This window comes from Lagenorhynchus albirostris, chromosome X (assembly GCF_949774975.1).
Source record: "Lagenorhynchus albirostris chromosome X, mLagAlb1.1, whole genome shotgun sequence".
Taxonomy (NCBI): domain Eukaryota; kingdom Metazoa; phylum Chordata; class Mammalia; order Artiodactyla; family Delphinidae; genus Lagenorhynchus; species Lagenorhynchus albirostris.
The window spans coordinates 15,401,897-15,428,727 of NC_083116.1; the positions used below are offsets into that span (position 1 = coordinate 15,401,897).

The 26,831-nt window shown below is 40.9% G+C and overlaps 1 protein-coding gene across 1 annotated transcript in view; it reads right to left on the reverse strand.

The window, feature by feature from the left end:
- Window positions 1-912: 912 nt before the first annotated feature.
- The window catches only part of SLC9A6 (solute carrier family 9 member A6), a 52,095-nt gene continuing 26,176 nt past the window's right edge, over window positions 913-26,831 (reverse strand). The window contains exons 11-16 of the mRNA XM_060137821.1: window positions 22,009-22,120; window positions 20,935-21,088; window positions 14,924-14,954; window positions 12,570-12,649; window positions 6,829-6,934; window positions 913-3,176 (exon numbers count right to left, since the gene is read on the reverse strand). Coding sequence (XP_059993804.1) covers window positions 2,904-3,176; window positions 6,829-6,934; window positions 12,570-12,649; window positions 14,924-14,954; window positions 20,935-21,088; window positions 22,009-22,120 — 756 coding nt within the window. The 3' untranslated portion in view covers window positions 913-2,903. The remainder of the gene's footprint in view (window positions 3,177-6,828; window positions 6,935-12,569; window positions 12,650-14,923; window positions 14,955-20,934; window positions 21,089-22,008; window positions 22,121-26,831) is intronic.

The window sequence follows — 26,831 nt, forward strand, 5'->3', positions numbered from 1 at the left end:
GTTCAAGAAATGAGCATCAAAGCTGCTGTCACCAAACCCCAACCTACAAAACTTCTTATGTACAAAGAGAAAGACCTGTCTTTAACTTGGAAAAAGGACTATTTGTGTGATCGTGCTCTCAACCCAACTTGCAACTGCCTTTCTACCTAACTGGATACAGAATTTACTCCCCCCATATAATGGAACTAACATTTTCATGACATTATCCACCACTGAGCTAACAGGCTACAAATCAATGTAACAGATTCGACTGCTTTGAGTCGTATTTCTTAAATGGTCCCATAAGCAAATACATCCAGCCTCACACATAAGCACCAGAAATTTGTCACCCCGTAAGTTACGTTCCGTTAGGTTTCTGTTTGTTGCTTTTTAAAACATCAGTCTTCCCCCTTTCCCAGTAGGTATATAGGTAGAAAAATAAATGAAGTCAGCACTCTTCACTTCTCACTAGAATAAACTGTGACTCAAACACTGTGAGTGGTTATTTGCAAGGCTATAATTTTTTTAATGACAGATTTTCCTAAAAGAAACCACTATAACATCTGTCCAAGAACTCCAAGGGAAAACAAAAAATACATAAAAGATTAAAAGTCTATTACTTTAACAGCACATTGCCAAACACGGACAACTAGGATAAAATGTCAAGGAACCTTAAAAAATAACTTGAAAAGATGCAACGTTCAAGTCATTCAAACGTGTAGGGTCCACAAAGAACAGAAAAACAAGTCCGAGAACAGTTCTACTTGTGCATGATGGGAACTCAGACTGTACCTCATCCAAGTTCATTCAGGTGTCTCAAACCAATAGATGTATGAGCAGAGTTTGTTTTTTCTTCTTTGCTTGGAGATGCGCACGCAGATTAGAGAGGAGAATCTTCCAGATGCTGATGTAAGCGCAGCAGACTTGGTTCCCCTCTGATAAAGTACGAAGGCAGATTTAGTTGACTCAAACTTTATCAGTTTCCCTAAGAAAAGGTCTTATGCATGCTGAAACAGACGAGTTACTGAATTTGTCATGCTAAGTATTTACAGCAATTTTCATAAAGTGAGCTCAGTAACTTGACAGGATAAAAAAGGTAGTTGTGAATTTCTTATATAACCTTTTACAACGTGAATGACTTCGTGGGTAAATGACGCTGAAGTTCAAAGCCCCTCAAACACACATTAACAAGAAATTATTGACTGCATGAAGAGGCACACATTGTAGAAAATGCACACTTCACGGGGTTCCTGCATAGCAGGAAAGTCACTACCACTACATAACAAATGGCTATGCCAACAGTTAGAGCTGCCACTCAAGGGTCCAACAGTAGAATTCCCTCAAAATCGCAAGGAGTGTTTGCATCACAGCAAGGAAACCTTTGGGAAGACAAGTACATATTTCGTTTGCAAAGATATTTTGTGTTGGACAATTTGAACATCGCATAAACAAATCCGTTTTTGAATTGGGTACGATTTAAGGCAATGCTACTCAGACCTGAGGGGGAAAAAACCCACAGAAGTTTCTAGTTTTCTTCTGAAACTTTGATGGGTCAGAATCAGTGTCGGAAAGGATCCCCCCGCTAAGATTCAATGCACCATTAGGTATCTGCAGCTTACAAAATAGGATCCACTTGCATACTCTGAATACGAAATGGGCAATGTTATGTACTCTTCCTTGAAAACTGTAAAAAAACAAAACAAACATGGCAGCTTAGGTATTTCATATTAAAATGTCACATGAGCTTGAAGACAACTACACCTGGTGCACACAAAGGAGCAACCGCCCTCACAGCAAGCTCTCCGCAGCGCTGTACTTCTCTCATGACTGGCTGTGGTGTAGTGTGGAACCGTCATGGATTCATAAATTAACTTTTAACATCAACTACAGACTAATGAATGACAATTAGACACAAGTAAGTTCAAAAGTTTTACATTTTGCTCCTGTTTGGCTGCTAAAGAGCAGCGATTTAAATTCATATAAAAACTTCTGACCACAAAGCTTGCTATACACATAAAGTACATAATCAAAAAGAAAGCAGCAATTGAATTTCTTATTTAAACTTATCTGGTATATATTATTTACATATTTGGGGGGAGAGCTCTCTGAAACCACCATGCTCCTTACTCCCCTTCCTGGCCTCTGCCCCCTCTCTGCCTGCCCCAGCCCCTCCAAATCGAAATCAAGTGCTCTGAACTATATACAACTGTACTTTGGCTAAGTGGGCTGGATGGCGCGACTCCTTCCCAGGTCTTGGAGTGGAAGAAAAGAAACAAAGTCTTGGAAGTCATGTGCAGCCTTCTTTTCCGAGTAGCAGTGTACTGTAGCCAACAGATCTGTTCTTTTCATGGCAAGGGGGGCAAAGGGCCCCCGCACTTCACTCCCCAATCTGAATGGGGCAAGATCCAGAGCCACTGGCCTCTTGCACCACAACAGGCCACCGGACAAAAAGGAAAGGAAAAGGTCACGACAGAGGCAGCAGCAATCAACACAAGTTTCCCGACAAAGGAACTTCTCCTGCTAGCACTCCCCCCTCTTCCTCTCCCTCCCCTCCCACAAATTCATTGCCTTAAAATTAATTCATATCACGAGAACTCGGTACTCTGGTTAAGTGTCAAGTAAATATAAGAAAGAGTAAATCTGTCACCTTGTATACTTGAACTGGGACATAAAGCTGGGACACACGACATCACTGAAATTAACTTTCTAAAACAGATCCGGTCTACATAGTGCAGCCAATAAAACGTAAGAGTTTGTTCACAATCTGCCTTGTACAGGGTATTTATAGTCTTTCGATGCCATATAAATAGCATTTATACAGCTTAAACATTCAGAGACATGCACTGGGACTTTTTAGGTAGTACGAATTTCTTCACAATCACATGTGCAAATTTTACAGATCACTAAGTGAGTAATGAGTAAGCTTAGGCTGGACCGTGTCTTGTATTATCTAACAAATTTAACGGGGGTTCAGAGTCATCCATAGGAAGAACCAGGCGTGTTCCCCGAATGACCAGTTCATGGTCCCCGAATGCAAGTTCCCGATCCAGGGCATCTTCAGAACTGTTTCCCATAAATCTCCTAGGGGCACCGGACGATGCTGATTCAGTGTTCACGGTAGAATCTCCATACGTCAAACTAATATCACCATCATTGAGAATAAGATCGGAGTCATCATCTTTCAACTGTTCCTGGTTCTAAATTCAAATAAAATAAGTTTTGCGAATTGTTATGAAATTCAAGAAACATTTCCAATAGCAGAATGTTCAAGGATGCCCTATTTAAAAAGCTTCAGGGGCCGCTCCCTGCCCTCAGGATAAAGTCGAAAGTCCTCACCTTGGCTTAAAAGACACTGTGCGACTTGGGCCCCTCAGCTTCATCTCCCACCACCTTCTGTTTCTCTGACCTCACCCGCCTCACTGTGTGCCCGAAGACTGAAGTGCTGACAGCTGCCCCAAATCTCTCGTGCTTTCTCTTACGTCCTGTCCCCTCTCCCCTCCTTCATGTAACTAGCGCCTACTTATCACTGAGGTCTTGGCTGAAAAGTCACTTTCTCCCAGAAGTCTTCCTTGATCATCCAAGGCTAGCTTAGGGGTCCTCCTGTGTTCTCCCCTAGCGTCCTGTACTTAGTCTTCTCCTTAGAGTGGCACTTACCCCTTTGCGTAACTGCTCAGGCAGTGGTCTGCGCCACACACACACACACACCCCGCACTAGACCCTAAGTCCCTTGTACGCTGTACTTCAATCACCTAACAGTTTAGGGGCACAGAGAAAGTATTCGCTAAATATAAGTTCAATTGATTGTTGAACAGATTTATATAAATGAAGCTTTTACTGCCGTATCAACAATACCTAGAAATACTGAACCCTCACTACACACTTGTCACCCAGCTCAACGGGCGTTGGTTCTAATGGAAACTTTGGGGCCAAAAAGAATATAAATAAAGTTCCAGAAAAGGGAAAAATGTCTAGCATATATAGTGCCACTGTGGCAAAATAAAAAGTGTACATGTGCACAGGAAAGTCTAGAAGGTATTCAACAAAATGATGATAGTTAGCTCTGCATGACAGAATTGCTAGTGGTTTTTATTTTCTTATGTTTTTGTACTATCTGAAATTTTATTATAATGAGTACATATTACTTTTAAAAATCAGAAAGTCATTGTTTAAAATATAGAGTAAGAATTATTCTAAATACTCATATTGATCTAGCAAAAAAAAGTCTGTGACTAATACTCCTTGAGGGAAGTAGAGCTGACAGAAACATCCTACACTCAGCTCTCCTATCCTGTGCGTGTTTAAAATCTTTAAATTTGTCTAAGATGGTCAAATAGACTGAGGGCACGATTGGACAAAAATTTTTCAACTTAAAAAAAATTTGCTGTTGCTAGAAATTTGCCTAAATACTCAAAGACAAAGACATGTGAATTAAAAACCAAACAAACCCATTCCACCAACCAGCCATAATCCCTTCCTGCCCAATCCAGTTATAACAGTTAAGTCTAACAAGCGTGTCTATCGCTTAATTCAGCAATACTCAAAGCTCTGTGGCACCTTCACTCGTCAGCAGGGGCTCTTCAGCACCTTCTAATGACTTTATTAAGTTTCAGGTTTGGGGCAATATCTACCAAATTTTAAAATGCATATGACTTTTGACCCAGCAACTTAACCTTTAAAATCTATTCTTTATAACTTTATATTCTTGGGTAAATTTATATATACAAGGATATTCACTGTAAACATTGTTTGTAATAACAAAAACACAAAAGGAGGAACAATGTAAAGGTCTAGCCACAGGAGACTAATTAAATCAATCTTGGCAAAACCACACTGTGCAGCCACCAATAGAGAGAAGGTAAGGGATCTCATGGACTCTTAGAAACATATCCATGCTGTATCATTAAGTGAAAAAAGCAAGTAGCAGGACAATACTCTTATTATGATCCCATTTGTGTAAAACAATAAAGAGAGCTATATATACACATATAAGTTTGTGTAGATAAACTATAGCAGAGAGTATCCAAAATAAACCCTTAATAAAGACTGCCTCTGGGGGATGGAGGTGGGAGAAAGAGAGCGACTTTTATTTTTCACTTTGTACGTTCCATACTGTTTGACTATCTGGCTGCAAGCATGCTACTTTTATAATTTAATAAGTAGTTAACATAGCAAAAAATAAAATTAAAAAATTAAGTTTTATGGTTGTTACGGGTTACATGGTATCTCCCCCCCGCACCCCCCCCCAAGAGATGTGAAATCCTAACTCCCAGTACCTGTGAATGTGACCTTATCTGGAAATAGAGTCTTTGCAGGTGATCACATTAAGATTAGGTCCTTGGTATGGGCCCTGAGCAAGTATGACTGGTGGGTGTCCTTATAAAAAGGGAAAATTTGGAGACACAGACGCATACGCGCACACAGGGAGAATGCCAGGTACAGATGAAGACAGAGATCTGTGTGATGCATCTTCAAGCCAAAGAATGCCAAAGATGGCCAGCAAACCACGAGAAGCTGGAGAGAGCCCTCGGAAGGCCCCAACCCTACTGGCACCTTGACCTCAGACTTCTAGCCTCCAGAACTTGAAACAGTAAATTTCTGTTGTTAAGCCATTCAGTTCGGGGTACTCTGTTATGGCAGCCCAAGGAAACGAATAGAACAATGCCGTATTTTGCTATCCACAGGACACACAGGCATTGTGGAACTCTTCTGGCTTTTGGTGATGGCGAGTGGGTCTTTGGAATCCCAGAGCCAGACCTCAATGACTTAACTGACAAAGCTGGCTGACCCCTCAGCACAGAGCCACATGGACTAACAGGGTAAAGAGGGAATGGGGGCCGTGCTTGATATGGGAGCCTGGGCAAAGTGGCAGGGAGGGACAAGACAACACGGGGTGTTCCCCCCAGCCCACCAGTAGTCTGTCGGAACTGTGCACTGACTCAACATAACACAACGCTGCAGGGTGCTCCTCCCTGACCCAGGTGCCACCCCTGCTAAGACTCCTCTTCCCCATCCATTCTCTGTGGGATCTGCTCGAAAACACCACAGAGGCGGTCACAGGGAACTGGAGGGTGCATGTCTACACTGCTTTACCACAGCCTCATCTCTCAACTCAAGGTGTTGCATCAGAGTAGTCAAAATTGGTGGGTTTTGTTAACATGGGTACTTTATTTGATGCACCAGATTATTTTTGAAGGGTTGGGTTAGAAGTAAAGGTTTTTAAAAAAGAACTTGAAAAATTAAATGTTCATATTTTAAAATAAAAACTGGTTAGCATTTGTCATTTCTTTCTTTGTGGCAATACCTGCTGAATCACTAATCTTATGTCGGCAGCTAAGGAAAAAATATGGAATCTAGATTATATCTAGATATATCCATGCCTCCCAGCGATACGGTACACAGGTAGATAAACTTTCCCTAATACCCGAAATAAAAGAGCATCTGTTGCACTTTAGGGGCATCAAAAAATGTTTTAGTAATCCTCTCCACATGACTGTGACGACCCTGATTTATAGATTACAATATACGCAGTTAGTACTAAGCTCAGGCCACATGCTGCAAATAAATGAAAACCAGCATGGAAATAGAATTATTTACTAAAATCACTGACAGTAAGATGAGATGCTATTCTGTATCTTTTTTCAAATGACGGCTCAAAGGCGGTGAATTATATTTATAGATTTCAGTGCATTTTCTGGCTGAGCAAAATATGTTTGTATTCCTGCTTGTGGATTTTATACCTTAAACGCAAGCAAAGCAAAACAAAACAAAAAACCAGTAACCCATCCACAGAACAGAGAGTTTTAAATTTAACTTAATGAAGAACTTAGGTTCTGGATAAAACCAACTTACCTCATAAGCCTGGGGGCTGGTTAGGCATCTCGCAACGGGTCCACAGCAGGCAGGGAGGGTTGTCGTGAGAGGAGGCCCACTGTGCGTCAGCAGAGGCTTCAGATAGCTGTGCCAGTTAAGGAAGAGCTGCGTTCCTTTCTTTACCAATTTAAAAGAACAATCTGTTTGATAACAATCACTGTCACAGTGTACCTACCAATTCAGATAGCAAATGTTGTCCCATTTCATGACCCTATTATGCAATGGGAGGGAGATTTTATTATTATCTCTGTTTTACAAATATGGAAACTCAGGCTCATAGAAGTCAATGATCTGCCTAAAGTCACACAATTAAGTAAACGGAGGACCAATACTCGAACCCAGATTGGCTTGATTCCAAATCCTATGCCCTTTCCACTACATCATATTGCCTTTCTGATTTTACTAAAGCCAAAAGGAAGACAAAATCGCTCTCAATTTAGCGCTGAAGGAGACACGGAAGAAACTAAAGAATGGTAAGAGCCTAAAAAGAGATTAAATATTCCAGTAGTAGAATATAGCAATAAAAATGGTTTTAATTATTTATTGTAGACTCAGCTGGCCTCTTCAATGAGTTGAAACCTTAGTATCAAAGGAAACTCAATTCTAAAAACATTAAAAAAATTATGCATCATGAGGTCCTCTGTCATAGACTCTTATTTCAGTATTCATCTATTCTCCAAAAATAAAAATAAAAACAGATGCAACAATATATTTGATACTCAGAAGAAAAAAAGAGGGAATCATGAGAAAAAGCAGAAAAAGGGAGAAAGACACATACATATTTGCTACTTTCTAAAATTACAACTTAAGGTTGTTCTCAATTAAAAATGAGGAGGCCAAAGAAATTTACATAAATTCACGTATTTATAAACTCTAAGATTAAAGTACTTCATATAAACACACTTACATAGCTCATAAAACATCTTGTCACACAAAACCACTGAAAATCTGGAATGATGAATTCTACTAGTGCATTAAGTACAGAAAGTACCAGATCGTAGTTTAGTGGTACTTAACAGACTAGTACAGAGGCTAATAAGTCTTGGTATTTAACTCTATAAAAACAAATTCCCTAAAAACTAAAACTTACCAAGTATTGACAAAAGGAAATCTGAATAGTCCTGTATTTATTAAAGAAACTAAAAACCTCTTCATACAAAAAGTTCCAGGCCCAGAAGGCTTCACTGGTTAAAATCTTCCCAGACTTAAGAAATACACAAACTCCTCCAGAAAAATAGAAAAAGAGAAAAATTCTTCCCTACCTGTTTTACAAAACTAGCACAATCTTCCTATAGAAACTTGACAAGGACATTACAAGAAAAAAAAATCACGACCCAATACCTCTCATGGAAAGACACAAAAATCAGACACAAAATACTAGCATATTAAATCTAGTGACATACACAGTGAATAATATCATAATCAAGTGGGATTTGTTCCAGTAATGTAAAATTGGCTTAACATTCAAACAATTGATGAAAATCAGCAAGATAACACACTAAAGGAGAAAAAATAAATACACGATCGTCTCAGTTGATGTAGAAAAAGCGTCTAATAATATTCAATACCTATTTATGGTAAGAACTCTTAGCAGACTAGAAATAGAAAGGAATTTTCTTACATTGATCAAGGATATCTCAAAAACTGACAGCTAACATCATACTCAATGGTGAAATATTGAAAAATTTCCCCCTTAGGTCAGGAATAAGACAAGAATGCCCGCTATCATCACTTACATTTAACATTGTACTGGGAATGTCCAGCCAATATAATAAGACATAAAAATAAAACATTATTATTCACTTGGTTATGTGCATAGAAAATAGAATCTAAAAACTATTAGAAATGTAAGTAAACTTAACAAGATTGCTGGATACAAGGCCAATATATAAAAATCCAATTGTATACCTATATATTAAGGGCAAAAATGTAGAAAATAAAATAAAATGACATACCATTTACAATAGCACCCAAAATACCAAATATATAGAGATAAATATAATGAAAGATGTGCAAGACCTGTCACTAAAAACTATAAAACATTAATGAGAGAAGTTAAAGAAGATCTAAATGAATGGAGGATATACAGTGTTCATGGATTGGAAGACTCAATATTGTTAAAATGTCAGTTCTCTCCAAATTCATCCACAGATTTAATACAAATTCAATAATTTGCCAGCAGCTTTTTTTCTGTGTGTGTGTGAGCATGAGTGTGCATGTATGTATGGAAAATGACAAGTTGTTTCTAAAATTTAGATGAAAATGCCATGGACCTAAAATAGCTAAGGCAATACTAAAGAATGACAAACCTGTAGAATTTCTCCTATTGGATAGCAAGACTTATTAAAAAGTACAATAATTAAGAGAGTGTGGTATTGATGTAAAAATAGACAAAGAGAAAAGACGGTCCGGAAACAAGAGCCCCCCGACTTATATGGCCAAGTGATTTACAGCAAAATTTCCACTGCAATACAGTGGGTTAAGGATGGCATTTCCAATAAACGGTGCTGGGTCAACTGAATACTCGTATGGGAAAAAATAGGTCTTGACCCACACCTCACACTATACACAAAAATCAATTTGTAATGGATCGAAGACTTAAATGTGATAGTTAAGACAATCATATGTTTAGAAGAAAACATAGGAAAATATCTTCATGACCTTGGGATATAAAAGATCTCTTAAGACACAAAAAGCACTAACCATAAAAGAAAAGATTAATGAAATAAACTTCATTAAAATGAAGAATTTCTGTTCCTCAAAAGACAGGATTACAAAAATGAAAAGGTGAGCTATAGATTGGGAGAAGATAGTCACAATACATATAACTAACAAAGAACTCAATTCAGGAATGTAGAAAGAATTACAAGTAAATAAAAAAAAGATAAGACAGTTCAATTAAATAGTGAGCAAAAGAACCGAACAGACACACTTCATAAAAGAGGATATCCAAATGGCCAATAAACATATGAAAGGAAGCCTCATCAGAGGAATGCAAATTAAACCACATGAGATATCACCACGCACCCACTGAAATGGCTAAAATTTCAAATGCTGGCCAATGCCAAGTTTTGGAGAAGATGTGGAACAACTTAACTTGCTGGTGGGAGTGTAAATTGGTTACAACCACTCTGGAAAACAGGTTGGCAATATCTATTAAAGCTAAACATACACTTGCTCCAAATTCCATTCCTAGGTATATACCCAAGAGAAATGAGTGCCTATGTTCATCAAAAGATGTACAAACAGGGAATTCCCTGGTGGCGCAGTGGTTAAGAATCCACCTGCCAGTGCAGGGGACACGGGTTCAAGCCCTGGTCGGGGAAGATCCCACACGCTGCGGAGCAACTAAGCCTATGCGCCACAACTACTGAGCCTATGCTCTAGAGCCCGCAAGCCACAACTACTGAGCCCACGTGCTGCAACTACTGAGCCCGTGTGCCTAGAGCCCATGTTCCGCAACAAGAGAAGCCACCGCAGTGAGAAGTCCGCGCACCACAATGAAGAGCAGCCCCCGCTCAGCGCAACTAGAGAAAGCCCTCCCGCAGCAACGAAGACCCAACGCAGCCATAAATAAATAAATTAATTAAAAGATTATTTTTTTAAAAAAAGATGTACAAATGTTTAGCTTTATTTATAATCGTCAAAAGCAGGAAACAACCTAAACGTTTATCAACAATAGTTTCTGAGATATCCTTAACCAAAAAAAAAAAAAAAAGAAAACCCCCAAAAACCAAAACCCCGTAGTATATTCATACTATTTATGGAACACTACACAGCAATGATAAAGAATGAATTACTGGTACAGGCAACAATATAGATAAGTTACACAATGTTGACTGAAAGAAGCAAAACATAAAGTAATACATAGTATATAATTCCATTTATATGAAGATCAAAAATAGGTAAAACTAATCCATGTTGCAAGGAATCAGAACAGTGGCCGCCCTTTTGGCTGTAAGGCCTTCAGGGAAGTCATTACTGACTGCAGGGAAAACAGGGAGCCTTCTGGGGTGCTTGAAATGTTCTTCGTATCTTTATATGGGTGGCAGGCACACAGGTGTATACATAAGTCAAAATTCATTAAGCCGTACCCTTAAGATTTGTATACATTACTGTATTTAAGTTATATCTCAATTATAACAAATGAACAAACGGACTGCACAAAGGAACTGAAATCTAGAATGATGAATGATTAATTATACTAGGGCACTAGGTATTAAAATTACCAAGTCTTAGTCTAGTAGTACTGAGTCAAACAATTCTTGGTGGTCACTTCTATAAGAATATAAAAAAATATTATTCTACTCTTTCTCTACATTAGGATCATTTAATTATTTTGTATATTATGCAGAAAATATACAAAACATTTATGAAGGAAAAACTAAACAATTTTTGTTAAATCAGAAGGATGAAAAAAATCCCAAGAGATATGGGAGTGGCTTATACCCAAAATGCTGATAATGGAGCCAAAAGTAATGACATAATCATTAAACAATTTTTTTTTTTTTTTTTGCGGTACGCAGGCCTCTCACTGTTGTGGCCTCTCCCATTGCGGAGCACAGGCTCTGGACGCGCAGGCTCAGCGGCCATGGCTCACAGGCCCAGCTGCTCCGCGGCATGTGGGATCTTCCCGGACCAGGGCATGAACCCGTGTCCCCCGCATCGGCAGGTGGACTCTCAACCACTGTGCCACCAGGGAAGCCCTCATTAAACAATTTTAAGGAGCCAGGATCTCTCTCCCTCTAATAGGAGTCTTAATACCATAGATAAGCGAGTATTCATGTTCCCGTATATTAATTTTGAGTCCTCGTAAAAAGTGAATGTAAAAATCTAGCAAACAGAATATAGTAAATAGTAGCTTCTAATGATAATTGTCAAGCGCATTTTTTGTAAACATAGAAGGTTTTGATCAGAAAGTCAAAAGCAAGGGAAAAACATTTTACATGGTTGTCCCAAATTTGCTTCAATGGAACATAAACCAGGTTTTGATTCCCTTACTGATAAGTCTCAGCCAGAAAGAACTCCATGGTCCCTTTTTCTAGTTCAACTTTCAAATAAGAAATTAATTTTAATAAATAGTGAGTGATAAAATGTTTTTTAAAAGGCATGATTTAAACAGGTTATTATATATAGCCCGACCCAAAGTATAGCTATGAAGAAGACTGTTACGATAGGACAAGAAGGAAATTGGTAAACAATGAAGCACTGGCATTCTGAATGGAGAGGAGAATCTCCCAGTCTGTGGAAAGGTCAGAGAAAAAACGACATCGCTGACTACTGCGGTACCTAGCATCACTGAATTTCTCATTCTCATGTTTTTTCCTAAGGCAGTCTTTCCTCTTTTACTCTAACAAGCACACGGACAAACACCAACAAATCCCTTTTGCGGCATTCACTCGATTAGCTAAAGGACAATAAATATTAAAGTTTGCTCAATAAATAAACCTATATATCAAAACAAGTCTATCATAAGGGCTCCTGAGTCCCTGCATACAGCAAGCTTCTGCAATAACCAGTCCTTACTGGTTCCACGGGTTTTCAGAGGATTCATCTGTGTGGGTTTCCTCTGGTAACCTTCTCTACTACACTGAAGGGGAAAGGGAAGACCAAAGGCAGGTTTTATATTCCAGTTCAGGAAGAGAGTGGTCAAAACCGTTGTTCCATTAAACTCTAGCATCCACGTCCACACTGCCATTTTTTTTCTCAGTTAAGGATACTTATGATCAAAGTTATACCATATCCGGAAAAGCCAGGCACTCTCTGCTTTGGTAGTTCTTCTTTCACTTTCAGGAATACCCTGCAAACAGATTATAAATCAATACATACACAAAGATAAAAACACATTTAGTTAAGAGTCATTTCTTTGTAGAATCAGGAACATAGCCTACCGCATACGAGATACTCTCCAACATGGGTAACATGAGAAATTTAATAGCTTGTACACTGCAGCTTGGGAATAAAAAATTGAAGTGTTTTTCTGAACACTTCTATTACTCAGGCTGCTTACTGATTTATGAGTCTACTGGCATTTAAAAAAATCAGTGTGGGATAATCCATCCCCTAAATCTGAAAGGCTTACACCCATGTGAACTGCACCTTAAGTAGAAAACATCCCATCAACATCCCGATCTCTGGGAGTTGTCATGGGTCCCAAAGTTAACTGGCATTTTCAAAGTTGCTACTATGTTCTTAGAACACTAGCAAAATGTAAGTAAGTAGGGAAATTCCATGTTAAGCCTGACTGGGTAGGAGGGAAAAGTAACAGCAAGCAGCTTCAAAAACAGCTCCCCCAAAACATCAACTGGGTCCTTATGTGTAATATGATGCGGTCGGCCAGCAGTGGCGCTGTTAGGCCACCTGGTTCCTCTCGGCTCTGACACGAACTAGTTGGGCAACTCCCTCTCCCTCCCTCCAGCGGAGTTTTTTCATGTATACAATGTTACTCGAAGGCGCTATCCAGCATGAATGTTCTATGTTTCCGGGACTTTCGAAGAGTACGGAGTTTAGATTCTGGCTTTTGGTTCCTGTTCTTCCTGGTCTTCGAAATAAATGAATCTTCCTCTCAACATGTATCAAAACACAGACAATATAAAAATGTTTGAGAACACTGTATGGGCTTACAAGAGCGGAGAATCACCCATATTTCCTTTCACATCAGGAGGCATTGGTTTGTATGTCTCCGCTTTTTGAAGAGCGACGAATCTGTAAATCTCACATGATCCTCTCACCACATGAGCACCTGTACACCCAACTCCCACACGCTCCGTAGTTACTAAAATCTTCCTCTGGGCTTCCCAGTGGACACTCGAAATACTGAGTAAACAATATACTGAGCCAAGGCATCCATACGGTTTTGAGGGCAAGGTAAAAATGAGATTTTTTTTCCTGGATGTCACAGCTGCTACTCACCTACCTGGCTCTCTCCCTGTCACTCCATTTCCATTTGTCCTCTGTGGCGACAGAGGGGACATAGCAAGTGGAGACTTTCGCAGATGGTGATCAAGCACTTGTCCGAGGGCCTGTTTGGTAACTCTTCTTGTTTGGCCGTGGGGGTGGAGGCACTGAGGAGCTATTGCCCCTTGGAAAGCACCCCAGCAGCTCACCGTCATGGGAATTTATCCAGCCTTGTTGTACAAATAGTGCAAGCCCATGAAATTATACTTTAAGGTTCTGACCACAAAAGGGGCAAGTACTTACTATGTCACGTACACACTCAGCCCTCAATAGCTAGCAAAATTAGCATTCAGGAAATGAATCTGATAAAAAACATTTTTAAACTACACTCTGAAGACAAATAAACCAGGGCTTGTTTCAGACAAGAAAAAGAACTGTGTTTTTAAAGAGATGCTTTCCATCTTCAAAAACCTCATTTCTGTGATTCCCCATCTCATGTCTAGGGCAGAGGCATATAGTCAGTGGTGCTCAGAAAGCATTAACAAGTGGCGGGAAAATACCAGAAAAGGGTGGTCAGTCTAGGGAAGGCACTGAGTCACACTGCATTCAGTCTACCAGGTTCAGGTTCAGAGGAACAACTGAGAAAGTGACACATGGAAGTAAGCAAGGAAACATGGGCAAGGCTGAGGCACGGGGTAAGAAAGCACATTCTCCTGAACAGGCAGGAAACACTGGCTGAAGAGTCCAATGCTTCTGGGCAGTTCTCAAGGGCAGCTGCTGGTCATCCAATTTGAAAGTTACACAGGAAGAGCAGCTGGAGTGGGGCTTACATCAGAGACAAGCCTTCATGCGCAAACCAAAGTGGAAAAAGGCTCCCCGTGCCAGAGCAGTCACTTGAAAACCCAGGAGCACTTAAGGGACTGCTCTCGTCTGTGGCCAAAGCCCAGGTTGGCCCAAAGATAGGAGAGCTGCCACCCTTGATAACCACACGCTGCCTAAAATTCAGTTTTGTCTCTATCGAGCAGTGAGAAAAGCCAGGAATGATGTCAGTTAAAAGCTGATGCAAATAGGACAGGATCTAAATAATAGTGACATGAAGTCTACAGTAGATTTGTTTTCTTTCCAAGCGACTACACATTTGACAGAAATGCCAGAGACAACACAAATGCATATTTACCAAATGTTCTTGGTCTGAATCAACACCAACCCTAAAGGAGAAACACAAAAGGAAAATGAGATCTTGCAGTCAAAAGAAAAATTGTCTATTCACATATGGGCACTGTCAGGCAACTACTTTTCTCAACGCAGAAGCTATGAATGCTTAATATTTTCGTGCTTCTCGATGGCTGGTGACGTAGACTTTTGGCTCCCACCACTCTCCTTAGCACGGCTTGGACCCTAAGGCAAGCAGGGTCTACTAATATTCTCTTCCTGCAATCCAATCCCACTTACCAGTTTCAGAAAAAGAACTTTTTCTTCTGTAAGTCCACTACAAGCAGGAGTCAGGGAAAGCAGCATTGCCCCAGTGGTTGAATAAGAACTACAACGTAGTTCCAAAAACAAGGCTGGCCCAATGCAGTTCCAGGAGGGAGCTGCATGTTTTCGGACCTCTTGGCTCTCACGGCAACATCCTCTTATGACTGCAGAGAGGGTCCAATTACAGGGGTTTTCCCATAGGCTAATGGACAGACATTAGCCTTGGTTCTTCAGAATTCTTTCTTATCTGCTTTCCGTATCCCAGGGAACAGCTTCATTATGAAGAAGCTCTCTTTGACTCCTCTACCCCCTCAGCTCGAGCACTCACCAACCCCGCTCATTCTTCCCCTAAACTGTTTCTCAGGTCTTCTCTCCTTTCCAACTGCTCAAGCTCGGGCCTCATTCTGACTCGTGGGGTCTGGAGCAACTGGCTGTAAGGTTGCCCAGCTGCCAGGCTCTCCTCTAGAGTTAGCCATCTAAAGCAGAGAACTAACTCACTGGCTTGTTCCCTGGACAAAAGACTCTGAGAGCAGCTTGCAACCCAGAGGGTCAAGTCTAAAGTCCTTTGTGTGGCATGCAAGACTCTACAAGCTAGCCTCCCCCGCTGCTCCAGCCTAGCTTTCCCCTCATCCTCGCCCACATACCCGCTGTTAGCCAGACCGACTGCTCCTCTCCCCAAATCCTGTCCTCCCCTGAGCTTCCACGCCTCCGCTCATGGTGTTCCCTCTATCGGAAATGTACTGCCCCTTATTTTTTTTTTTTGTCCTCCTTTTTCAAGTTCCAAAGGAACCATTCTATGGCCCCTTCAGGCGGGACTTTTCCTTTGTGCTTTTACAGCACTTTCTAGATTCCTTTATTATAATACTTAGCACAGTATAGTTATTTACCGGTCAGTCTCCCCCAAAAGACTGTGAGCTCCTTGAGGATAAAGGCCATGTCCCAATTCATCTCCGTATCCCCAGAGTCTAGCACAGTACCTGACACACAATAGGTGCTCAAATGTTTATCGATTAAGGTCACTACTACAGACAACACAGTAAAAATAGCAGTGTGAGAAGCTGTAGCAGGAGCAGCCCAGTAACACCGAAGGGAGGAAAATGATGCACGACCTTATCTGGAAGGCAAGTGAATCAGGGCCAAAGACTTGAAAACAGATGGCCACGACCAGCTTCAGAATTGAAAGAAACGCTCATTTCTTCCTTGTTAAGATGGCCAGAAGCTGTTTAATATCTTCTTAGCCAGATTAAACTCTAATCACATTTGTGTATCTCAAGTGACATCTAGTGGTCTTGAAGACAGCACATTTGGGTTTTTTTGTTTTTCTGGTTTTTTAAATAAATTTTATTTATTTATTTATTTATTGGCTGCATTGGGTCTTCGTTGCTGTGTGCGGGCTTTCTCTAGCTGGGGTGAGCGGGGGCTACTCTGTTGCGGTGCGTGGGCTTCTCATTGTCGTGGCTTCTCTTGCTGTGGAGCACGGGCTCTAGGCGTGTAGGCTTCAGTAGTTGTGGCACGTGGGCTCAGTAGTTGTGGCTTGCGGGCTCTAGAGCTCAGGCTCAGTAGTTGTGGCGCACAGGCTTAGTTGCTCCGCGGCATGTGGGATCTTCCCGAGCCAGGGCTCGAACCTGTGTCCCTTGCATTGGCAGGCAGATTCTTTTTTTTTTTTTTTTTTTTGCAGTATGCGGGCCTCTCACTGCTGTGGCCTCTCCCATTGCGGAGCACAGGCTCCAGACGCCATGGCTCATGGGCCTAGCTGCTCCGCGGCATGTGGGATCTTCCCAGACCGGGGCACGAACCCGTGTCCCCTGCATCGGCAGGCGGACTCTCAACCACTGCGCCACCAGGGAAGCTCGGCAGGCAGATTCTTAATCACTGCACCACCAGGAAAGCCCCCTGAAGACAGCACATTTGTAATTCTCAGATGGAACAGTACTGGAGGCCAATTCAAGGTAATAAAATTTCTCAGAGCAGTTATTATCTGCCAGGCACTGTGCTAAGCACAGGGCATAGACATGAATTAGACACGGCTCTGCCCTCAAGGAGCTCACAGACTAGTGGGGGAGACAGATACAACTAGAGCATAATCCCTAAGGGCTTTGCAATCCAGGAGGGCTGGGTTCCAATCTGACCTCATCTCCTTTCTAGCTGTTTGAATTCAGTCAAGTTATGCAGCCCTATGAACCGCAGTTCGATCACCTGGAAAATGGGGATGACAGACCCCACACAGAGTCGCTGCAAGGATCAAACAAGAAAATGTGTCTAAAGATTTTAAAACAGTGTCCCATACATCACTAACATTCTCTAAATGGCAGCTCTTATAACAATATCATTATTACAAGGCTGACCAAAACACGTACTGTAACAGAGGTACTCCATGCAGACGGAAGAGTGGTGCTGAGAGAAAAGAAGAGGGCAAAAGGAGGAGGCGTTTGAGCTGTGCCATCTCCTGGGAGTGAAAGAGAATTTCAGGCAGAGGCAACAGTGTGAGCAAAGGTTTGGAGATGGAGAAATGCAAAGTATGTGTGGTAAATGACAAGGAGCCAAAGGTGACTGTCACAGACTATGCGAAAGGACCTACGAAGAGCTGGCTGGCTCTCACTCACTGAGGAGCCGTTGTCCACGCAACAGGACAGATCATGTCACTTTCTTGCTTTCAAATCCTACAAGATTGCCAATTTCGATTTTAAAATCCAAACTCCTTACCGTGTCCTACAGGACCCGATAGCAGGGGTCCACAAACTACAGCCCACAGGCCAATTCGGTGCACCTCCCGCTTTTGTGAATAAAGTCTTGTGGGAACACAGCCACGGCAACTGATTCACATATTGTCTATGGGACTTTCATGCTGGAGTTGAGTAGCTGAGACAGAGGCCATACAGCCTTCAAAGCCTAAAATATTACTCTCTGGCCCTTTACAGGACACGTTTGCCAACCCCTGCCCCTAAAGGATCTTGCCCACCTCGTTTCCTACCTACCCTTCAGTCACTGTAGTCCAGCTAGGTGGGCTTTGTTCCTTTCCATTCAATAGGCTACATTTGTGCCTACCTCAGGGCCTTTGCACATGCTCTCCCCTCTGCCTGGACTGCTCTTCCTCCTGCTCACCATTTAACTGGCATCATCTTGTCATTCAGGTAGACTGAGCTCAAATCTAACCTCAGAGAGACCTTTCTTGATCTCCACCTATAAAATACATCTATCCCCAGCTACTATCATAGTACCTTGTTTGCCATCATAGCATTTAACATCATCTAAAATTGTCATCTTCATTTATTTACTTGCTAGCTTACTATCTGTCTTCTTCCACCACAGTATAGACATTATGAGACCAGGGACCTCTTCTATCTTATTACTACCACTGCACCTCTCCAGACCAGGGTCTCTTAACCTTCGCATTACCAACATCTTGGTCCAGATCATTCTTTGTTGTGAGGGCTGCTCTGGGCACTGGAGGACGTTCAGCAGCATCCTTGGCCTCCCCTCTTAGACTGTGACAATCAAAAATGTCTCCAGGCACTGCCAAATGTCCCTGGCGGGGGGGATCACCCCCAGTTGAGAACCACTAAGTTAGAGAACCATGGCACATAGTTGGTTCTCAATCAGTATTTATCGAATGAATGAATAAAAGGCTTTACAGACATTAATTAGCTCACTGAATCCTTACAACAACCCTGGGAGGGAGGTACTGTTACACACGTCACAAACAGGGAACCTGAGGCTGAGAAAGGTTAAAGAACTTGCTCAAGATCACAGAATTACTAAACACGTCACAAACAGGGAACCTGAGGCTGAGAAAGGTTAAAGAACTTGCTCAAGATCACAGAATTACTAAACGAAGGGGCAAGAACTCAAAGTCAGGTCTGATCCTGCATGAATTTTAAACCTGGAGCACTTTTTAGTATCCTCACAGTTGTACTAGACAAATTTGGGGGGAGGTAAGAAAAACTTAAATTCCAGTCTCTGTCTGAAAAGAGGCCAAAAAAACCCCCCCAAACAGCAACAACAGTAACAAGAGTTAACCTAAGACTGTAAAGTAATGGATACAACTGAATGCCAAACTATGCTACAGGACAGGCAAGATGGAGCCAAAAAGCTTGCAAAGCTGGTGAGGTAAATTCGACTTTATGTGAATAGGTAGGTTTTTGTGGGGTTTTTTTTGGCGGGGGGTAAGCGTGGGTATTTGGTTTGGTTTACGTGGAAGGCAGTTAGGGAAGAGAACTGATTCTACTTAAACACTGAGACTCCACTTAAGACTGTTATTTTTCCTAAATTATCTCACATTTAATTTTGTTGTTCTTAGTAGAATAAGGAAGAGCCTTCATTTACAAGCTCTTGAGGAAAAAAAGGAGTTTAATCCTTCAAAAATGGACCACTCTCATTTCTTGATGCAGCATTCTAGGAGAAATTAAGTGAGACTGGAGGCTCCTCTGTCCACCACTTAATGATATGTATGACCTTGAATAACTTAGAAACTTTCTAAGCCTCTATTTCCTCACTTGTAAATGGAGCGATTGTCATTAGACAAATACGTAAAATGTACCTAGCACAATGCCTAGCACATAGTAGGTGCTCAACAAATGCCAGGTCCTCCCTGAAGTAATAATCAGGGTTACAAGAACATTATTTTGGTGTATTTTCAATTATCTACAATAACAGCACAGGAATTGTAAGAAAGGGATTTGAACAGTAAAGGGAGAGAAAGGCAGTAACAACGTTCAAAGTCTGAGCGCCGGCTGCAATTTAGAGTGTTAAGAGAAAGGCATAATAGAATGAAAAAAAATGGAGAACAGATTCTGTAAGATGTGAAATACTGTTTTTTCTAATGAACCTTACACATGCTGGAAGCTCAGTAGCTCTTAAGGTCTATGAAGTTACAGCCAAACACAGAAGTAAAATCTACGAAGGCTTTAGCAACATACACTGCTATACCCATGGAAACAAAGGCAGAACTCTTGAGCTACAAGGGAGCTTTCCAATTGAATACATTAACTAGTGTACATTCAAGACTAAGACGTCACAACCTTGGCCTTGGATTGTCAGGTCAGGAACCATGCTGATCATGAAGATGAGAAAGAATGACAATATCCAGTTGTGATTGGGGTTGGGATAAACCGGACTGCCTCATATACTGCAAATATAAGAAGATTTTTGATCCGGTCTGGTAATACGGATCATAAACCTTAAATAGAGGCATATCCCTTGACCAAGCAATTCCACTTTTTAGGAATGCATCCTAAGGAAATTGATAAGTGCACAATGGTGTATGCATTTACAAACGTTCACACTCAGTAAGAGCAAAATCCTCAATTGTTAGCCATAACAGCAAAATCCTAGAAACAATACAAAAGTCCAATGGTAGGGATTTGGTTAATAAATTATAATATATGCAGCCACTAAAATAATGATATTTACTAACATAAATGTCTATGCTATATTACATTTAAAAATCAGTTTACAAGAGTACCTGAAGTGTTGCCCCTTTTTGTTAAAAAAATATGTAAAGCACAGCAAGAGGTCTAGCAAGACATCCCTCAAAAGTGTTAACAACAGTTTTTATTCTTCTTTTGCATGTTTTCCATTTTTTTCTGTGCTACATGTTATATACTTTTTAAAAGAAACGAAATATTAGAGACCTGTCAAAGCTCAAAATTGTCTCATGATTAAAACAACCCATATTATATTTTAATATTAAAATGAGGGCCCCTCACTACTTACCTTATATGCAAGCATGACAGCATGGCGGTGGTACCACCACCAAACACCCACACAGTAAAAAACACAATCAGAAGTGTGGTGCTGAACATCATTTGGCGGGCGTAAGTGGCAGTATCTCGAATGGCCAAGGCAAATGCCATTGCACCACGAAGGCCTACAAGGGAATGGAAGGACAATGCGAGCTTCATAAATTCAGAGAAATAGGGCACATTCTGAGACCTTAGAAGAGCATGAACAAATACGTAATATATTTTAACATACAAAAGTATACACAAACAAATACAAAAAGAATTAGCAGATGATACAGGCATTGATCGTTTAACAATTTTTTGAAATCTGTTTTAAAATTTACTTACACTAAAGTTCACTCTTTTGGGTGTACAGTTCCATGAATTTTGACAAATGTATAGAGGTGTGTGACCACTACTACAAGTGAGACACAGAGTGGTTTCATCGCCCCTCTCCCAAATTCATTTGTGCTACCCTCATTTTAGTCTAACCTCTCGTCACCCTATCAAACCCTAGCAACCACTGATCTGCTCTGCATCGCTGGGCTTTTGTCTTTTTGAGAATGTTGCGTAAATGGAACATATGGTATGTAACTATTTGAGCCTGGCTTCTTTCACTCAGCATAATGCCTCTGACGTCCATGCATGTTGTTGTGTGTATCACTAGTTTGTTCTTTTTAGTGCTGAGGAGCATTCCATGGCATGGATGTACCAGTTTGCTTATTCCCTCACTCACTGGAAGACAGACAGTTGGGCTGTTTCCAGGTTTTGGCAATTACAAATTGCCGTAAACATTCACATACAGGTTTTTGTGTGAAAATGCATCATCTTTACCTCCTCCACTACACGTGACATAGTTCCGAACTGGGAATTTGGAACCAGAACATGAAAAAATCCCCATAGAAGGGAATGGCACACTTTTAAAAAGAATTTTCTACTGGAGGTTGCAACTTTAATATTTAAGGGAGTCTCACATTATCAGCATATCATTTCCGTCCGAAATCAAGTTGGTGTATACACTGTGAGTTGTTTCTTGGAGTAAGCAAGAGAGGGAATTATAACTTACCAGCAAACATCATCATGTGTTGAAAATTTGATCCAATCTTACTTCTTCTACCCAAATTAAGTAGGAGGGACAAGGGATAAATATTGGCAGCTCTTCCCAAGAAAATAGCAATCTAAAATTATTAATAGGTTAAGGATAATTCTTTTCATTATTAACATTCTTTACACTATACCTTCAAGATGGTGAAACACTATCTTAGGGAGCTCAGTTTCTAACACACAGTCTTTACTTATTTTTTTAATTTAAAAATTTTTTTAACATCTTTACAAGAGTATAATTGCTTTACAATGGTATGTTAGTTTCTGCTGTATAACAAAGTGAATCAGTTATATGTATACATATATCCCCATATCCCCTCCCTCTTGTACCTCCCTCCCAGCCTCCCTATCTCACCTCTCTAGGTGGTCACAAAGCACCGAGCTTTTATCCCCCTGTGCTATGCAGCTGCTTCCCACTAGCTATGTATTTGACGTTAGGTAGTGTATATATGTCAATGCCACTCTCTCACTTCATCTCAGCTTACCCTTCCCCCTCCCTGTAACAGTCTTTAGATTCCACTGTCTGACTCAGCAACGTCCAATGGAACTTTCTGCCACGATAGTATTATAGCTGCACTGTCCAACATGATGAGTGCCTGAAGTGTGGCTAGTGTGACTGAAATTTTCATTTAATTTCATTAACTTAAATTTAAATAATTACATGTGGTTAGTTGCTACCAAAATTGGACAGTGCAGGTCTAAGATATAGGATATTCATTAGATGAATAGGAACATGTTTAAAAACAGAGCTTCTTTGGCATAACCTTAAGATTACTAATATAACAGTCTAGTTCATCTTAACTGACAGTGTTGGTAGGGGGAAGAGTAATACTGGCTAAACTTGCCCTTGCTTCCTCAGAACAAAGGGCAGCTCAAACACCTCATACCACTGAAATTCCTGCTAACCTTGATGTACTTCTCTGAGTTTACACTTTCACCCTGCTTCAAAGGGAAGGCTTAATTGGAATTAAGAATGGTTTTAACTAGAAACCAATTTTAGTGTCTTTTTCTCCAGTTTGCTCTCTATAGAGACTCTTGCTTTAAAATACAATTTTGGTTTCAGGGGTTACAATACAGTCTCCACCTCATTTTCTGAAAGGAATATAAAGGAAAATCTAAGATTAAAAACAAAAGAAGGTGGGGGAAAAAAAAGAAGGTGGGGGAAAACAGTGCTGACCTAAGTAACTTTGGAAATGCGTGGAGTTTGTAGGACTAAAGGCAAAAGGAACTGCAGATAAGCATTACATGCTCATTGATAAAGTTGCTTCCCATGGGAGCACTGGGTAACAATCCTGATATTACTATGCATGCTGGAATGGAACAGTTAAGTAATGGATGGTAGAAGGTGGGAGCCAGGTTTCCCACTATTGGAATGGGGATTCACAGATCAGCAGGGGAGGAGGCTAGAATGACCCATTTGGTAACGGATTAGAGTTGGAGACATTGGTATCTGGCTTAATAGAAATACAGATGGCTACCTATGTAAATATTTATAGATACACATATATTCAGGAGCTAATATATACATATATATTCCTCCTCTGTCAGCTGGAAGGGCTTAGAAACCAGGACACCCAGTAGCACTGAGCATACCTAGAGCCCAGATCTTGGTTTCTAACACCATTCCCCAATAAAAGGAACCAGGGCTCCTTGGAGAAATGGCTGATTCTAGGGCTGGGGCAGAAAATATATAAGATGAGCCTGAAGCACCTTATAGTTCCAGAAAGTGAGGAAGCACTCACAGAAATTTAAACAAAAACAAAACAAAACAAAACAAACACAAGGGACACCGGAGCCCACTGAAAGAGCTTCTAGTGGCCAAAGCTGGAACAGGTCAAGCAACACAATTTTAAAAGAAGTACTGTATTATAACCTGAAGTATAAAATAAATATCAATGAGTTCGTACTGATATAAATACGTGATAGCTTCAAACAATAAATGGGGGAGAATAGAAAAATCTCCCGTGGAAAGAATTTCAAATAATTTTCTAGATACTCTGTCTTCGAGGCGGTGGAACTGAACTCCCCAGTCCCTAAGTGTGGCTCCCTGTAGTGACTCCCTTCTAAGCAGTACAACATAGAAAGGGGGGAAATTGAGGAACTTTACAATGGAGCAACCTGACAAACACTATCTAGGCTAAGTGATTAAGATCCAACACAGCCAAAAATAAATAAATAAATTAATTAATTAAAAAAAAAACGAACAAGAAGTAGTGAGGCATAAACTTAGGGGGAGTTTTCCTGGCACATTCCAGGCTAACTTACAACCTAGGAACACGACTTCCGGGAAGGCTCTGCTGCCCTAGTAACCAGACTTGGGAATGGAGAAACGCTGCAGCCTTTTGGCCGTTTCCTGCAACAGCAGATTTAAACACAGTGCTAATGGTCACTTAATATTCACAATAATTGCAGACCCATGAATGACACCTCCCCTCAAAAAAATTGGGGGGTCAAAAATCGACCAAAAATTTCCAAAGAAGGCAACCTTTCAAGAAGACAATTTCAAGAGGCATATTTTACTCACATGTTTTCTTTTCCTTTTTTTTTTTTTTAACAATAAAGGGCATGGAAAATGCTCAATATCATGAATTAAGAAAGACAGGCAAATCCCACATTATTAACATGCTGATAAGTATGTGCCCTTACCATGATGTGATGAGAATGGTACATTACTTCTGTGGTCTTCCTCCCAAAGAACACACAAGCCTGGTCTAAACACGGGGAAAACATCAGGCAAATTCCAGTTGTGGGACACCCTGAAAAATACCTGACCAGTACCCCATCAAAATTGTCAAAGGTCATCAAAAACAAGGAATGTCTGAGAAACTGTCACAGTCAACTGGAACCTCCAGAGGCATGATGACTCGACAAAATGTGGCAGCCTGGATGGGACTTTGGATGAGAACAAGGACATTAGGGAAAAACTCTGGGGATCTGAATAAAGTATGAACTTCAGTTAATAATAATGTCTCAAGGGCTTCCCTGGTGGCGCAGTGGTTGAGAGTCCGCCTGCCGATGCAGGGGATACTGGTTCGTGCCCCGGTCCGGGAAGATCCCACATGCCGTGGAGTGGCTGGGCCCGTGAGCCATGGCCGCTGAGCCTGCACGTCCGGAGCCTGTGCTCCGCAACGGGAGAGGCCACAACAGCGAGAGGCCCGCGTACCGCAAAAATAAATAAAAAAAAATAAAATAATGTATCAATATTGGTTTATTAATTGTGACAAGCATGCCATGCTAATGTAAGATGTTAACAATAGGGGAAACTGGGTGTGGGGTATATGAGAACTTTCTGTATTCACAATTTTTCTGTAAATCTAAAACTAGTTTAGAATCCAAAGGTTATTAAAAGTAGTGCTTCTCTGAAAAAAAAACAATAAACAAGAAAATAAAACAGTAACAACAAAACATGTGGGTCAATGTGGCAGTGACCGCTAGTTATATCCCCAATATCTATTTTTTCTTCCCTCAATAGTAGTAGATACTCCTCCCCATCACCTCCAATTTTCATCTGAGTATATAGACACCCAGCCTCCTCTGCTGGGAGGTGTAGCCCATGGGTGTTAGGTGGAAGTGATGTGTGCATGTTCTGCTGGGGGTGAGCCACCTGGGACCCTAAGAACAAGGGCAACTCCCTAAGGATGCTCGTAAGGCTGCTTGGGTCCCTACTGACTTTGTGGAGCAGAGCTTGCCACATCACTCCAGACTTTCCCATGAGAAAGAAACACATTTCTATCCTCTTTAAACCTTGGTTAACTTGGGTCATTGCCACATGAAACCAAACCTATATCCTAACAGACATAGCCAGCAAGAGAGCAACTCTCTCCTGGTAAGAGTCAATTTCCATGGTAGGATTCTGTATTGAGGAACTTCAATTCCTAACAGACTCAGAAACCTATAGAGAATATTTAGCCTTGTTTCTGGATAAGTATAGTGGATCAAACCACTTGACTGCTCAAAAAATTTCTCATAGACTAGCAGGATATGAAGTTACTGATCTCATGGGAGTCTTCCAGCTAAGGTTCTTCTCTTATGAATAAGGCTTTATCATTTTTTGCCTGAAGTTAATTCTCAGAAGACTAAGACTGCAGAATGGCATTTCAGTAATACTTCACTTTCTAACACAGATCCTACTTAGAGCTTTAATTAAAGAAATATTTCTGCCAATCTCTTTTGGCAGAATCTTCATTCTGAGGTGTTTTTTTAAAAACAGTACTTCTTTTGAAAATCACTAATTCGAACATCTCTCTCTCTGACCACAATGTTTCATGTTCACCTATCCCGGATAATTCTTCCACCTCACTGGGACCTCCAGTCCAAAGATCTTGCTACTTTTCCATCAGTCAGTCCGCTCCCTTCTTCACTTCCTTTTTTAGCCACATCTTAATAAAACTCATTCCAATACCTTGCATTCACTTACCCCTCTGTTTTCATTGCACCGACCTGACAAAACACCAAACTCAGACGGACTCAGCTATCTATTTTCTCCACGCTTACAGCTAAATTCTCCTGGACAAAGTCATACAACGGGGCAGATTGATTCTACTGTTAATACTTATTCCTCAAACTCAAATGGGTCCCTAACACTGCTCAGCGATTCTACTGCATTCCTTTGGTCAACTCACTTTCCCACTCTTGCAACCACTATTTCCAAACCTTCTTCTCAAAACTCCTATCACCTATGGGAGCCAGCCTCCTAGAGGGTTCCCTAGTATTCACACCCTTGTATAGCCTCTGCTAACACTGTACCAGGTTTTGTCTGTGTGACCAATAGAAAATGGCAGAAGG